The sequence below is a fragment of the Necator americanus genome, chromosome IV, assembly GCF_031761385.1.
Source record: "Necator americanus strain Aroian chromosome IV, whole genome shotgun sequence".
NCBI lineage: Eukaryota > Metazoa > Nematoda > Chromadorea > Rhabditida > Ancylostomatidae > Necator > Necator americanus.
In genome coordinates, this window is record NC_087374.1 from 2796589 (window position 1) to 2813334 (window position 16746).

Below are 16746 nucleotides of genomic sequence, written 5' to 3' on the forward strand. Positions count from 1 at the left end.
AGAAGTAATTTGGAGGATTGGAATCTTTTACGTACAAGGCACATATCTTAAATGGAATAGGATTTTTTTCCAGAGAATACCATTTAAATAGCAAAGGTGTAGGACTTTTCCATGTTTTTCCGTTACTTCCAGTCTTAAATCGGTTATAAGAGGACCAAAGCAAAAGAATTTTGGAGAAAAAGGAAATATTTATCTATTTGTGCCTTCTAAAAGCAGTTTTGACTGTTTTTTTTTGTACCTATTCGAAACGATCGAAAAGGAAAGGCTGCTGAAATTGAGATTAATGATGTGAATGGATAGAAAGCAAATCTTGAAAGTAAGGAACGCCGTCTACGCGGTCCAAAATGGAGAACTTTAATCTTCCTCAAAGAATGATGGCTCATCACTCGAAAAATCAGCATAAATTAAGAAGAAATGCTTTTTTTTACATTGCTTTAAACAAAAAAAAACGAGAGCAAATCAATCAGTAACATACTCTCCGTTGTTGTTCCCCATTATCGTTCCCAATATCTTTCGATAAATTTTGCCGTAATTCATACATATCGTTTTTCATCATGTTTTTTTGAATGTCTTTTTTGTTAGTTTGTTTTTTTTTTGAGTTCTTATGTCTCATTTGATGTTCTTCATGCTCTTCATGAGCACAAATTTTGCGAGTAGCTTTACTGCCCTATTGCCTCGATTAAAGGCAGTATATCACGAAGCTGAGTGACGGGGTCCCTGTGGGATAATATAGAGTTCGGGTTGTAGACTGCAAATATGAGCGTGGGCAAAAACCCGAACTCATGGCTCAAACCACCTGAATTCTCCTTAAAACGGCGTGGGAACTGCCTTAGTTCCTACGAGGCACTTTAGAACACGCCACTCTTGCATACGTTCTGGTTCTCTCAGCACGCTAGTCACCGGTTTTACTTGAATAAAATGCTCAGGAGACCTCATTGATTTTCGACCGCTCCCTTGTGGACGCGGCGCGTGTACAAGAATGGCACGTCCTAACGTACCTCGTAGGAACAAACGCCGTTTTTCAGGGCGATAAGGATTAGAGGAGCCACGCTCATGCTAGTGATCATAGGTGCGATAGGGGGGAGCCGGCCCCTCTTCAGGTGAAGGGGGTCCAACTCATGGGGGCTGCTCATGTGATGAAGATCTCTTCGCCAAACGCCCAAAAGTGAAGGGGGTCTCTTCCCCTACTGTCTAAAAGTAAAGAGCTCCCTTTGTCAATCATCCAAAAGTGAAGGGGGTCGGAGCACCGTCTCCAGCTATCGCATCTATGCTAGTGATCTAACCCAAACTCTATATTTGTCCACAGAGACCCCAACATCGTCAGTTTTATGATACGCTACCTGTAAACGCAAAAATCAGACGTCTAAAATGCTTAGTTTTAAAAACTCGGGACTTTAATTTAAGTATTTGAGGAAACCAGATCAACAAGAGAAAAGAAAAAAAAATCACACGACTTATTCTTCAATCTACTATTTCTTCACTGTAAATTTTATAAAAAATAAATTGTTGAAAAAATCCAAACGTTAAATGTTATTGAGAATCACGAATTCTCTTTTTTATGTTTAGTGGTGTGATTTACCCGAACAGAGAGCATTTCGTAGAGCACCACTTGAGATCCATGAAGAAATTTTATGTCTGTCCAGATCCTGTATCACTCCTATTGATGTTAACGTGGATTTCCCTTCAGGCTTTCAGGCATCAGGAATAGAAAAGCAAATGGAGCATTTCCTGGCGATTATTTGAAATTCAAATATTCCAAATTATTCGTTCGGGGATAATATTATGGTAGATAATGCAAATGAGCATGATATGAGAGCCATATTCGAATACGGGCAGAATCGAAGCGTGGTACGATCTGTGATCGCGGACAGCACAAACAAAACGGATCAGCCTACAGTAGGACGGAAATTCTTCAAAAGAAAACGAAAAAAAGAGCGGGGTCGGGGTTTCTTCTCGTTTTTGACGAAGAATTATCGCGGCTACTGTACATAGGTGAATTTATTGTTCTGATACTATGACGGAAGTATTATGTTAATTTAGTAACATTTTTTGTACATATGCTTAGAATTTCTGAGTGATTAATAACATCAGTAGAAAAGAATTTCTAAGAGGGAGAGAGTTAAGGATTTCTGAGTGATTTTCGTGCTAGAACCGATATCACCTAAATATCGCGAAATTTATCGCCTATTTCATTCAATTAGTGACTGTACCCATTTCTACGTATTGAAATTCGTGCCTAGTTCCATTTAACAATTTTTTTCCTTCGTTTAATTTTATGACCAACTAATCAAGATGTGTTGCCCGTGGAAAAGAAAAGAAAGAAGAAGAAAACAAGCCGTAATTTTAAACCGCTCATAATGTTCATAAGTTCAGCAGTTTCTGGAAAACGTATGCGTGTGGATTTGCAGAACGAAAAAAGATAAAACGTTGTAAGGAGCATATTTAAGCAAATTTTAGTTTGGAATCGTTGTCACTGACTTGGAAACTCCAAGAAATGTGCTCTTTTTTCACAGTCAAAAGATGAGAAGAACGAAGAGGACGCTTCATCTTCGCATGATGAAGAGGAAAAGTAGATGAGAAAAAAAGAAAAACGAAACGAAAACAAAAAGAAAAAGAAAAAATACGCAGGCGTACAAAGATGGGAAATGATATCGAAGAACCAAAAAAAGTGGTAAATCACAACTGCCGAAGTAAAATTTCTTCGAAAAGCACCTGCTCTTCATCTATTTTCAGAACGATTCCTCGAAAAAAAAGAGAGAGAAAAAATATCAAAACGAAATCAAATAAGATAAAAATAAAACAATGAAATAAATGAAGAAATCACTTACTGCCGATATTCCTTCATGATGTAATCGTAGGATCACTTCCGAAGTAAGAATCAATACCGATATTAGATCCAAACAAAGAACGATGTACGTAAGTGGCCACCATAATTCGAACGTTTTCGGTGTATGTACACAGACGGTGACCAATGAAATACAACAGGCGATCTTCAACGCGAACTCCAAACGCTCACTTTCAACATAATCTGAAAGGTTACAGCGTTATGCGCCGAATCCATGTCCCGGCTAGGTCCCTGCACGATCTCACGCAACTTCCCCTACCATCACGCGTCGATGGCACGTGGTTCACTGCGGACGGCCATATCCAGAACTTTCCCATCAATACACCTGTGTTGTGCCCTGGATTTTTGTGATCGTAATTTGTCGCTAAATACCTTAGCGCGTAAAATATCGTTAAGTCTATTTTTAGAGAAGAGGTCCAAGAGGGAGATCTCTGGGGAAAATCCAGAAAAAAAAGGTGGAGAAAATCGGAATTTTCAGGAGAGAGTCGGTGTTATCCGAGAGCCATTATCCACGGATAACCTCACACGCGCCGAGCTCCGCTCGATTATACCACACGTTCCGTCTCGCATGTGGTGTCCTTCCGAAGTTAAAGTCCTCTTTTTTCTCCCTCGGTTGTTGAGGTTCGGATGAAGAACATAAAAGAGTGCATTGTGTGAACATGTGGCCGAAAGATATTTGAAGCGGGAACACTTGGGATCGGGTGATTGGTGTTCAGCGCGCATTATAACCGCAATCCTGGATGAAATGCATCGGGATGAAATCCAAAGGATCGCGGGGGGAAAAATTCAGTAAAATGTGATTCGAATACCTCAGGATTACAATTCAACCACATGTGGAACTAAATGTTAAAGCTCGCATACAATTTCTTTCTCTCATACATAGTGCAGCGTTATGTATTAACATTAATATTAATAATAAATAAAATATAATAATAGAAATAATTAAAGTTGTTGTTAATATTAATTATGCATCTTATAAATGAGAAAAAAAATAAAACTACCGAAAATTTACAAGAGAAAAAACTAAATAGAAAAGATTCAATATTCCAAACGTTATTTGATAAAATTCGTTAAAATTTGAAAAAAATAGTAAATAGAAGGGATGCAATATTCTAAAAGTTGATATTAGTATATTAATATAATCAATTACTATTATTTATTATTTATTAATCATTATTATCATTTATTCGATTAATTATTGTTATATTTAATTATTATTTATTAATTTAATTATTATTAGTTGATATTCTAAAGTCTAAAGTTTACTTCGTAAACAAGAGAAATCCTAGAAAACTGGAACATTAGAGAAAATTGTCTGCACAATTTGAAAGCAGAAATTTTCTGGAGCTATTATAACGTTAGATTAACGTATTCATTTATTTGTTTATTTATTTACATGTTTACTCGTTAATAACGTTCAATGGCGTGCCATGAAGGATGCGAAAAGGACAAATATAAATAAAATGCGGTAAATACATAGTTTTTAAAGTTCTCAAAAAAAGGAGAGAAAATTTCGATGGGAAGAAAAAGAGAGAAAAGGTAAAAAAGATAAGAAACACAGAAAAGAAAAGAGTATAACGTGCAAGGATGGATCCATTCCGTGGTGTGATTCCGGCCTAGGTGATCCAGTAATTTGCAAAGATGTATCGGTGGTGGATATTTTATTGCTGCTCTGAAGAGTCGTGGATCCTCCGCTCAATCGATTGACTAAGAGCGCTTTGATCAACATTTTCAAACACTGGATATTACGGTACAAAATTTAGTGTTTAGGATTTAGGAAGTGCACAAATTAATCACACGTAACTAATTTATGATCTTTATCATTTTTTATGACTAATTTATACCGTAATATCCAGTGTTTGTAAACCCGAATCAAAGCGCTCTTGTGATCTGCATATATTAAGAGCAAATCAATAACCTCATAAAATAGAATTGCCTAAAAATCGTCCTCATGGTTGTGAGTTGTGGCCATAGAAAAGAGGTATTAAATAAATTAATCCAGAAACACACAATCACATCTCAAAATAACTATAATCGGCTCATGCGTAATTAATTATTAACTATAAGCTCACAAAACACCCTGAAACGCCTAAATGACCCCAATGATACATATTTCTCATTTAGGAAGAAGATTATAGGATATGGTTAGGCTATAAAATCGAAAAGTGGCGGCAATTTTGACGGAAATTTTTATTTTTTTAATTTTTTAATTTTTTTTTAAATTTTAATGTAGCTAGATTGAGGCTCTTTGCTGAGGATTGAGAAAACGTTCGAAAAAAATGTGGAAAAGCAAATGAGCGAGAAAAAAATAAGAATAAGTGCAATGGGATCAATGGTTTATGATCTACAATACATGGCGCATGATCGATCAGGCGGCGAGGTTATGAGGAGGCGATATGGACTGATTATCGGAAAAGACGTTAGGATCAACCTATTCATATAGGTAAACATAGGTTTTTTTCCATGTATAATAGTTCATAGGTATAATAATATGTAAGAAAGTCTTAGAATGCTGGTATAGACCTCATTTAAACCTAGTTTCAGTTGACTATTTATTTATTACATTCATTTTGTTTTTGTTTTTGTTTTTCATTTTTACAGTTTATTTAATTTTTCGATTTTTTTTTTGATTTTTATTTGATATGGTTTTTTTAAAAATTTTCCTGGATTTCAAAGGGACAGAGAATTATTCGCTCTCCTAATCGACCAATCAGCGATCAGTGCTAGCGTCCTCCAATCAAACGTGAGTATTTGGTGTAGTCGCTATGCTATTGGTTGAAAAAAGTAAGCTTAGCGCTTGTATGTTTACTTATGGAGAGATTTCCTCGTTTAGATTATGAATTAAATCGCTCAGGGTTTCAGGGGCTCTGGAAAAGCGGCGATTCGTCGAAACGTTAGACAATAGAATCAATCAATAACCTCATATTCGACTCATCAAAAATCAATACGACATCTTACTATGTCGTGGTTCATTGAAAGTCGAAGATTTCGATTTCAATAGCATCATTCAAGTGCTTCAGGGTGTTTTGTGAACTTACTTAGCTATTAATTAATTAATTAATTAATTAATCATTAAAAGATAATTATTATTTATAATGTTATTAATTATTAAATTTATGTTATTATTATTTATTATGTTATTAATTTACCATATTGTTTTTGAAGAGTTTTGGGCACAGCAGCAAAACTCTTAAAGGGTTTGATCCTCTTTTTTCCAACTAACAATTATTCGCTTAGTTCTTCACATCTCTAGTCACACGATTGTTGGCGCAATTAAAACGAAATTTTTTACATTTTTTAAAAAGTAAACAAATTCAAAAACGTTGAAACCAGAAGCACCGAGACACAAAGAAATGTGCTAAACACTTTTTGCATAAAAAAGAGTAACTCAATAAAAAGGAGCGCAATATCGCATAAAAAAATGTATTTGAGTCATATAGGATCCAAAGAAGAACAACCTATGGCTGTATTGATTTCTCGGAATTTTCGAGAATGTCATGTCGATATCACGTACCATGGGAAGCGAAAAGTTTTGAAAACATGTTTATTGTTGATGAACAGAATTTTTGGAATTATTATTATTATTATTATTATTATTACGAGTATCTATTGCTAATGAAGACAGAATTTTTTTTTCGAATCATTTGTCTCCAAGAACGAAAAATTTGGAAAGAATGGTATGTTTCGATGATAAAATCCAAGCCTCACACATTGCCTCCCTAGAAGCGGCTGTTTTCCTTCTCTTCTGATGGAGGTCATATTAGTCCTACTCCTGGGGACTTTTTTCGATTCCTTACAGAGTTGTAGCACGTCGAGGCACCGCGTCACTTAACCTTTGTTACAGAAATATCTCCACGAGTAGGTAGTGGTAGGACTGTACTTCACAAGTACGGAATGGATCACGCCCAATTCTTTTCATAAATCCAGAAGTTTTAAGTGTAATCACCCTATGTTATTTCCTCCCTACAATGTTACTTACTACGGGTGATAAAACGCGGGTAATTCGCAGCGCGTCCGCGGTTCTGCGCACGGGGCAGCATCGCAGTTGCTTATTAGTTGGATTGCAGACTTTACTGAGGGTAGGAGAAATCTATAACAACGGAAAGTCACATTGTTCAGGAGGGAAAATACACAACATCTACTGTACACTTCACTTTTCTGGATTTTTTGGAAAGATCGAGCGTGATCCCAAGTGAGACTCGTGACTAAGTACGTACAACTTCTCTTATCTACTCCTACCGAGATATCTACAACGAAAATTTCGTGATGCGCTGCCATTAAGATCGAATAGGACTCGGAAAAAAAAACGACAAAGACAAATAAGAGCCCAAATAGGACCTTAGTGTCACATTTCTAAGGAAAGAAATACATTTTAATTAGAATCGCCTGAGTAGATTGACGTTTTGGGACGGTAGTTAATAGCATAGGGAAATTCTTGGATTGGGTCAAATCACGATCCATAAAAAGGTTATTTATTGAAAAATTGGAAGTGAAGTGAGGTTTTCAAGAGCAGAAGACCTTAGGACGTTTAATCGATATTCACCTTTCTACCTATCTGTACTGATATCTTTCTACTTTCTAATTTTGCTTCTAATTTAATTTTTCTAAATTCTAATTTCTAATTTTCTAATTTTAATGCTAATATTTCTCAAAATAAATTCATTGCAAAAGTCCATATCAGATATTGAAAAGTTCAAACAAGAAGTGTTTAGAATTTAAACAGGATAGAATTGCTTGATGAAAACTGTGAAAATTGAAATTAAAATTTGAAATTTGCATAGAAATTTGAACGTTCATTGCTGCACGTTCTCATGGCGAAATGTTTGGGTTTTTCCACAGTATTCATCCATGAGAATTTTCTTCAGTGTCTGCGCTAAATGGCCATGAAACATATGGATGATACCTTGAAAGTCAGCGATCGATATTGATCGATGGTTTCAAGGCACGATTTTCGAGAATATTTCTTTTAGGAAGAAATAAGTGGTGCAGACAAGATAATTCTCCCTTTCTGCGTTCATTCATTCATTAACCATGGTTTCCTTTTCATTTAATGGACATTTTCTCGAAATCCACAATTCACTGCCAATTTTCCAAGTTTTTTTCTTTGGGTGCAGGGAAGAAAAGCAGCTTCTAACACAGAAAATCTTCCAGTTTTCGAATAGAAAAACGAGCTGTAGGTAAATTTCTGTACACGGGCAGGATCAATGCAGGAATTCCGTAAATGAATTCAATCAGACATAAAATTAAAAAAAAACATGAAATAAATTTTTTTTACAAACAGCCTATCGACATTAAATTAAACGAATTAATTACAACGTTAGCCCTTGTATATCTGTTAATAATAATATACTAACATAATACTAATATAAAAATACATGTAATAGTTTAAAGAATAGTATAAAATAATAATAATAATAATAAAATAATATAATGTATAATATAAAAAATATATGGTAAAATATAAATCATGATATCATGATATTATTTGTATGCATTAATTAACAATTAATATTATGATTTGTATAAAAATCTACAAACATAAAATAAGGAAATATAAAGATAAATATATATAAATAAAAATATGATTAAAAAAATACAAATCATAAATACATTAATAGGAATATAATAATGCTAACACCCTCCGATAACAATGCTGCTAATATATAATATTTCTAAAATATTAGTACTATATTTTTTCTGAAATAACTCACTCGGTTGAGTAATCTTCTTCTGTTGTGTCGATAGAAAATCCGATATCACCGCTATGCTTTCTCGTCCACCAAATGGCGACACTCCAGGGCGTCCGGATGAGTTTTTTCTTGCCAACATCGCCGAAGGCAGCACCGCCGCCTTGGCCACTGTAAGAACGAATCGTCATGGAATGGAAACGTTACTGGGAAATGATACAATCGCAAGTTTTTCTTATCCAAGATTTTATCTTGAAAGCTGCACTTTCCATGGAAATTTCTAGATTTGGAATGAGTTTGATCAAAAACTCCCAAAAACTTCAATTTGGAAGAGATGTTTTCGAAAGAAAAAGGAAAAACTCAGTTGTTTTGCTGGACTGCTAACATTGTGGTTAGGGAATCAACACTAAGAGAACGACAACAGTGTAGAACTAAAAACGTCCCACATTTTAAAGTTTTAAAGTCATAAAACGGCAGTAAAAAAGAAAAAGAAGCGCTCAATCGCTAATGGAGCATTTAAAGGACTTGATGATGGTAATTAAGCTACTAAAAATCCAAGCAAAGTGAAAAAGAAACAAAAATAAACGTGAAGCGAAATCATCAAAGCAACGAATGAACCTTGTGAATATTTCTTCTGATTTGTTTGAATTAAACTTTTCTTTCTGCCATCGTCGATCATTTTATCCAAGACTGAGTGGTTGAGTGTACAGAAACCAGAAATGATAGTGGTGTTGTCTTTTCCCCGGGAAAATCAAATCGTTAGCGTCCAGACTTCTTTCCGTTGAATAAATCTTTACGAGAATCGAATGGGGTAGTTTTACTGGTGTAGTGGCTGCGAAGGCGGGATAAACGACTTCGCATTCCGGATGAAGGAGGAGTCAACGGCCTCGTCAGTCCGTGAGGGTCAACGGCTGATGATAGCCATTGTTATTTATGTTTGCCGTTCTCTAGCTAAATTTTCTTCTTTGTTCGCTGCCATTCCTCATTCAATCAGCATATAATCCTTGATTCAAGGCTAACCAGGGATTTGAAAACATTTTAATGAAATTGTTTAGTTGTTCGCGTGGTTAAGGCGTTGATTGAAGAAATATTTGCAGTTAAAGGCATCACCCCACGAATTTGAGGTGGTAAGAATTTCAGGTGGATAGTATTGGGATCGTATACGGGATCGTGGATTATGGAGAGGGAGGTGATTCCGTCCATTTCTTTCTAACTGCCGTAAAAAACGACACGGAAGATACGGCTTCTAGCGTTTCGGCGCGCTACTTCCGACAACGAGTTGGACTGGAGCGCGCCAGCTTTGTGCACGCGCCGCATGATTGGCACTATGATATTTTCGAGGAAGAAATGGAAAATTTCAGATAATTCGGATAATTTTGGTCTGCTTCCTTGGGACTTCCAGGCTCTAAAGGAGACGGCGACGCTGAAACGTTAGCCAGATCGAAAATCAATAACAATCCTGGTTTTGCTCAAGAAAATAACTAATGGAAGATTGTTTATCTACCAACGACTACAACGACTTGTTTTTGTTTTATGGCACACCTGTAGGTGTTTTCAATAAATAAGTAAATAAATAGCACACTCGCTTTCTAATCGTCCCCTGCGGAATTACTCAAGAAACACGTAATGTTACATAGTTACCCGGAAACATAGCTGAGTGTAGGAGCAAATTTGAAATTTCGAGAACACGACATTCCAGCACTAGAGCACTAATGTTATTTATTGGTTGGTAGTTCTTTGAACACTCTTCGGAGAGGGATGTAAGAGGGGAAAATTTGTGCGTTTGCTTTAACTAATACCTACAAAACGAATAGAAAAGAATAGTGAATTCCCGTGACCCACGAGCTGGCTCTGTATCAAGATTTTACTCTTTGGAACCTTCTTCGACCTGTTACAGTGTAGCCGGGACTTGAAGGCACTGTGTCACTGATTTTTTCGTGTAGAGATCTCTCCACGAGTAGACGAGATGCTATTTATCTTCTTACCTACAAAAGTACCTACAAAACGAATAGAAAAGAATAGTGCATTCTCGTGACCAACGAGCTGGTTCTGTATCAAGACCCTCATCTCATTTGATCTACGGATTTGTATGTGGGTCGCCACATAACTGGTAGTAGCGGTGTAGTTCCATTATGCGGGTCTGCTTACATCACGGCTGAACGTCTTCTGAAGTAGGCACAGCAGATTCCAGGATTTCACCGCGTTTAGGAAGTTTATAAGGGGGTATAGGAAAGTATGGGGCGGATGTGGCGTAGTCGGTTAGAGGTCCGAGGTTAGAAGTTAGGATGCACAGTGCACAGTGCGTAGATCTCATTCTCACTTTGGTGAAAATCTATAAGAACGCGGTGGTTCACCGGCTCCGCTAGGCGGTGAGACTGGTCAGTTTGTTTTCCTGTTTGGAGCTCCTGCGTGGTGTACTTAGAACAATATCGATGCTTGGCAAGGAGAGAGGAGGAGCCGGATGGGATATGCATGGGATCGAAGACCTCGAACCATTTTCAGGTCTTTGATAAGACCATGAGTTTATCGAAACGTGAGACCAATAATGAAGTTTCATCCAAACCCCTCGTTGGCATAACAAGACCTCCAAATGCCGAGGTTTCAAAAAGAAAGAACTTGGAGATTGGTTAGAGGTCCGTTGTAACCACACGGTGGAGGGTTCGAAACCGTCCTAGTGCAAACCAAGCCTTTCATCCCTCCGGGGCCGATAAATTGGTACTAGACCTGTCCGGGAGGATAAAAACATTGACTTGATCATTGACTGGCCCCCGCAAGTCATTGTATAGGCCAACACGAGTTCCAAAACCTCAACGATTACGAATTCCAGTAAAACGCGTTGGCGCATCCCAAGTGGATTGATACGCCAGTGATATCATCCCTTTTTTTATTTGAGAGCAACGAATTTTACGACTTTCCAGTCTCTGACGAAGGAAACGATTAGCCGGAATGACGCATGTTCGCAACGTTGCCTTTTGCTTCAGATACATACGTCATCGATAACTCCGCTTGTATCTTTTTCCTTCCACCCTTTGTTATCTCTTATTTTATCGTTACAATATTTTCGCATGGATTTTGGAATACCAAAAAAGTAATTTTGTACAACAACTCTCAAAAAAAACTTGAGATCTTGAGAAAAGATTGTTAGAAATTATTTTAAAAATTTTATTTAGAACACTTTTCAGCTGCAAACTTAGTGCAGTCAGAGTTGAACCGTCGAGACCTTGAATTAGTCCTTTGCCAATATCACACACCCGTCCAAATAGAGAATAATATACGTTACTACGTTACTTATAAATCTGAGTCACGTTTTCCAGAGTATAATCTCGTTTGGACTCTAAAGATTACTTAAAAATTCTCACAGGAATTCTTTGAGAGCTGTTTCACGGACGAAACGAGCAGTGTTCAAAAGCATCACTCCAGGAATCTGAGGTGGTACGGATTTCAGGTGGAGTATTCGTGTACCGGCTCGTAGATTAAGGAGAGAGGGGTGATTCCGACCATTTCTTCCTAATTGCGACCATTTCTTCCTAAAAAACGGTCCGGAAGATACGGCTTCGGGCGTTCTGGCGCGCTATTTTATACATGAAGTTCGACTGGAGCACGCCAACCTTGTGCACGCGCCGCATCTTCAGGGCCCTTTTTTACGGCAATTAGGAAGAAATGGACGGAATCATTCTCCTCCCCATAATCTACTATGCCGTATACGAATACTCCACCAGAAATTCGTACCACCCCAGATTCGTGGAGTGATGCCTTTAAATTGGACCTAAAAATAGGACGTAATGGGTTGGATCAGGAACATAATATTGATTTAATTATTACTTAAGGATTGTTTTACTACTTTCATCGTCACCAATAACCGAGTGAGTGCACTTTTAGAACTTTTACGAACAGTGCAGAAGAGTGCAAATGAGTCTGATTGCTACCTATAATAGTTCGCGGTGGACCTGCTTGTGCTAAATCCAATAATTCATTACGGTATATGCTCTGAGCACGTACGAGCTATATAATTTGCACAGTTACATGGCGGAAGTCACCCAGATATTCCAGAAAAGTGTCTTGCTAGTGCTCAAGGGAAATAAGATAGACAAACACCTGGAGAGAACGTGGAATCTTCGGTGATACCTCCGTTTCGTTACGCTGAACTGCAAATGCAATGCCGAACAATGTTGACCTGAGCTGCTCGGGTGATTCGACGTCGATAGGCAGTTCAAACGAGACTTCAAGCATAAATCTATGGACTTTATGGAACAGTGGCGAATAGATGGATTCTCTATGAGCATTTGCTGTAGATTGGGACGGTTCGCCAGAACCGTGGTCAAGAACGTCACGTCTTGGCTGAAGATGAGGTCAACCGCCTCAGGGAATAAGTTAGTTTTAGGGATTTAGCCCAGAAAGTCACCGCTTCTCACGCTAATAATTTTATGATTATTTTAATAGCATTTTGATGAGACCCATCCATCACTTATTAGTTCTACCTCAGTCATTTCATTTCAAGTAAAAAAAGGAGAAATTAAAAAAAAAACTAAACAGAATTTCTTCAACTATCTCCAACCGCCAATTTTTTTTTACTTATTTCGTTAGCTGTGGATAATTTTCGTAGTAAGTTAAAAACTACAGCTATAATGTAATGGATTTAAATCTTTCACAGTTTGTGGATTTCTCAAAACGTTTTTGCCTTGATTTAGCACCCATTATGTCGTTTCTTCTTCTTTGTTCCCCTTAAAAGAAAAAAAATCATCAAGAAAGCTATTCTCTTAAGTTGAATTGCTGGCCTCCCCATCAATCTGCTCCGGGAAACTGCTTTCAACTTTGAGCGTACAAATGGTCCTCAATAGCCTTTTTTTCAAATCTCCATCCGCAAATCCGAACAAAATGAGCTTCTGCGGGGAGAATGGATTGAGGATAGTGATTAGGTCATGCTGTGCATACATACTGGTGCACGAAGAACTGCTCGTCCGCGTTGAAGTCGTTTGATCCGAGAAAGAGTTATCCAGTTAAAGAGATCTCATCAAAATTTAATAGATTTGCATATAGATCAAAAAAGAACTATTAAAAACTATGTGAAGCTAGCGCTTGGAAATAAAGCGTCGATATAGGGAAATAATATAAAAAATATATTGATAGAAATGTGAAATAGTACATAAAGAAAACCATTTTTTCCTTTTCTTTTTTTTTCTAAAATTTCCAGGCTCTGACGAAATGGATAACGCCGAAACGTTAGCTGTTGTTTAATAAAGACGATCAATAACAATCTTGGCTACAGCTCAAGAGAATCAATTAAAATACACAAATATTTGTGGAATTTTTTAGAATTCTCAAATTGAATCCTTGTTAGTTTCTGCTTTCTGCTAGGACCTGAGCTGGAAGAGGGGATGTTTTTGCAATGGCAATTTCGGATGGAATTGCACCCATGAGAAATTTGTTGCAACAATGTTGCTTTCGGATTGATTTAAGAGAATCGGCAAGCTTAACGATATATCATTTTCATCCATTTTTTTTCTTTCGTTACGATTGCATCATAAGTTTATTTAGGCGGAGAATTTTATTTTTTTTTCTTCTTATTTATTTCCTCGGATCCAATAACAACCACAATGTTTCAAATTACATAATTCGAATTATTCATCGAAAAAATTCTAAGCATCAAAATAAAGCATGGTATGTTTGAGCGAAAAAAAAATACAGAGGCACATATAATGGAGTGTTTTCATTTTGGCAAAAAGGCAAAAAATATTTGTGGGTACTGCTGTATGGCAAAGAGAACAAGTACAGTTATTTTTTTGATTTTTTTTCACAACTACATATAATCTCGAGAATCCTTGGTTATTCAAATTCTGTAGATAGACTATCCTACTATACTTTTTCTGCCTTATTTCTACTTTTTTATACTTTACTATGCTTTTACTATTATGGATTTAAAATTTGATTTAAAATTATTATACATTTAAAATTTACAATGTTTTGCAGAGAACAAGCATCGTTTTTTTTTTAAATGTTTTTTATTCTCAGCTAATCACGAGAATCCTTGGTTATTCAAATTTTACAGAGAGATTATTTTCACGATACTTTTTTTCCTTTATTTCTACTTTTTTATACTAAACTACATATACTTTTAGTACTGGACTTTTTTTTAAACTTTGGTTGTAGACCAGAAATTAAAGGGAAATCTACTAAAACCTTTAATACGTAAGATTTATTTGACTCTATACATTGTATTGGAGGAGATCTTATGTGGAAAAAGTAGTCCTCGTTACCAAAGATCGGAGATGAGTTAGTTTGGGATACTACTCAGTGAGGTAGTGCTCTAAGGTTGCGTTTAGGTCTGGTCGCAAGAGATGAAAACTGCTTTAAATTCGATATGGATACGGTAATGAAAATGAGATTATTTAAATGTGACAGAAGTGGTGATGAACTAGCGGTTTTTGGTTATCAGTTTACGGTAACATTGAAAAAAAATCATTTCGTGATCGAATAAGTGAGATTTATACGAAAAACGTCTTGAGAGTGGGAGATACGGCGTTGGGAAAAATGAGGGAGTAAAGTATTAAATAAATTAAATTAAAGTATTAGTATTATTAAATTAAAGTAACTAAATTATTGCAAATTTGCAAGGTTAAAAAATAAAATAAAGTTCAGAAAAATATAAAAAATAGTTTGAAAAAATATGAAAATATCGGAAGAAATAAATAGATTTTAAATCAGTTGCTACTACTAGTGCTAGTTATTTGGCAATTCAAAGGTATTCAAAGGTTTCATATAAATCACTAGAGAAGAGGATTTATTTCTTCTGAAATGGGATTTTTGGCGGGAATTTTGAAAAATATTATATCGCATGTATCCAAAACTCCGCACAATAGGAACCACGGAGAATTGATGCCGCACGATGGGTTGTGGAACACAAGAGAATTGGTTCGGTGTGGGGGCGAGCGAGAGAGGGGAATGGATGGAGTTTATTCAGGGAAACGGCACATCCAAATAAAATGAAAAGACCATTGCTGATTGAAATGGCTGACTGAGGCATAGAATGGCTTCAGCAGCAGCAGCAGCAGCAATGATGATGACACAAGCACAGCGAAACGAAACGAACCCACGTATTGGTTTTCCAGATTCCAATTCTAGGAGATGGGTGAAGGCGGTCTGGATTTTTCGACGTAAATACGTATAGATTCGCGCCCCCCACACACAGGAAAATGATGATGAGCGAACGTAGATAATTTCCGATCGGGGAAAGGGAAGGGCGCCAAATCGAGCCTATCAAATGACTACTGGGGAAAGGTTGGCAGGAGCCTACGGGAGCACAAAATATTTTCCACAAATTATTCGGATTAAATTTCTTCGGGTTTGTTGCGTTTGTTCCTTTCTGCAAATATTCCTCATTCATTCTTTTGTCGCTGCAATAGTTTCAAATTTCCAGTGTAGACTCAGTATTTTATTTATTGTTTTCTTAAAAAATTATTATTTTTTGGCCAAATTAGTCTAACCTACAGATGTGTGCATGTGGAGATGATACATTAAGTGTCAATTAATATTTTCTGGAGAAAAAATAGGTGAAGCCAACCGGACAAAAAGGGGAAATTAAGGAACGGGCAAAGAACGAAATGAAAGTGAAAGGCTAAAAAAATTTTTCCCAGCTTCAAAGGCCAAGGAAATTTTTTTCCAATTCTCGTAAAAAAAATAAGAAATGGAAATATCAAGTGCACAATTATTCGACATCCAAAAGAGCCCTCGGCAAATCCGTAACACTTTGTGGATTCGGACAAATCTTCGACATACTTCACAGATTTTAGTTTATAAAGTGTAATCTAGTGGAAGTTTTTCGGAAATCTCGGAAAAATCCATAATAATATATGATAATAATATAATAATAATAATAAAAATAAATAAAACATATTGTGTCAACTCTGAGACCGAGTACGGTAGGGAAAGAAGAAGGTGGGAATTTCGAAGATTTTCGAACAGGAGACCGTACTTCAACGATAATTACTGCCTCAGAAGCGTTTGATGGTGAAATTGTCGGTAATCCACGCTCGAGACGGTGATAACTAGCCAGTCTTTGGGGCGCATTTCCCACATTTTTATTGTTCTGCGAAATTACAATATTTTGCGGGAAAATCCTTAGGTACTTGAGTTTTTTTGCAGAGTTTGCGTTCTTCTTAATTTCACTCAACAGTTCAAACGTTTTCTTGTCTTGAAACCTTGAAATATTTTTGTCCA

At 36.5% G+C, this 16746-nt stretch overlaps 1 protein-coding gene across 3 annotated transcripts in view; it reads right to left on the bottom strand.

Annotated features, from left to right (window-relative positions):
- Window positions 1-12762, bottom strand: part of RB195_000240 (uncharacterized protein) — a gene marked incomplete at both ends in the record, with an annotated part of 32350 nt that extends 19588 nt beyond the window's left edge. For 2 of the 3 annotated variants that reach the window (XM_064196474.1, XM_064196475.1), the window contains 3 exons: window positions 2829-3028; window positions 3105-3182; window positions 8557-8674. In XM_064196474.1, the coding sequence (XP_064052355.1) occupies window positions 2829-3028; window positions 3105-3182; window positions 8557-8674 (396 nt within the window). Of the gene's footprint in view, window positions 1-2828; window positions 3029-3104; window positions 3183-8556; window positions 8704-12458; window positions 12535-12657 lie in introns of those variants that run through there. The other variant, XM_064196473.1, reaches the window with a different exon arrangement.
- Between the last annotated feature and the right edge of the window lie 3984 nt (window positions 12763-16746).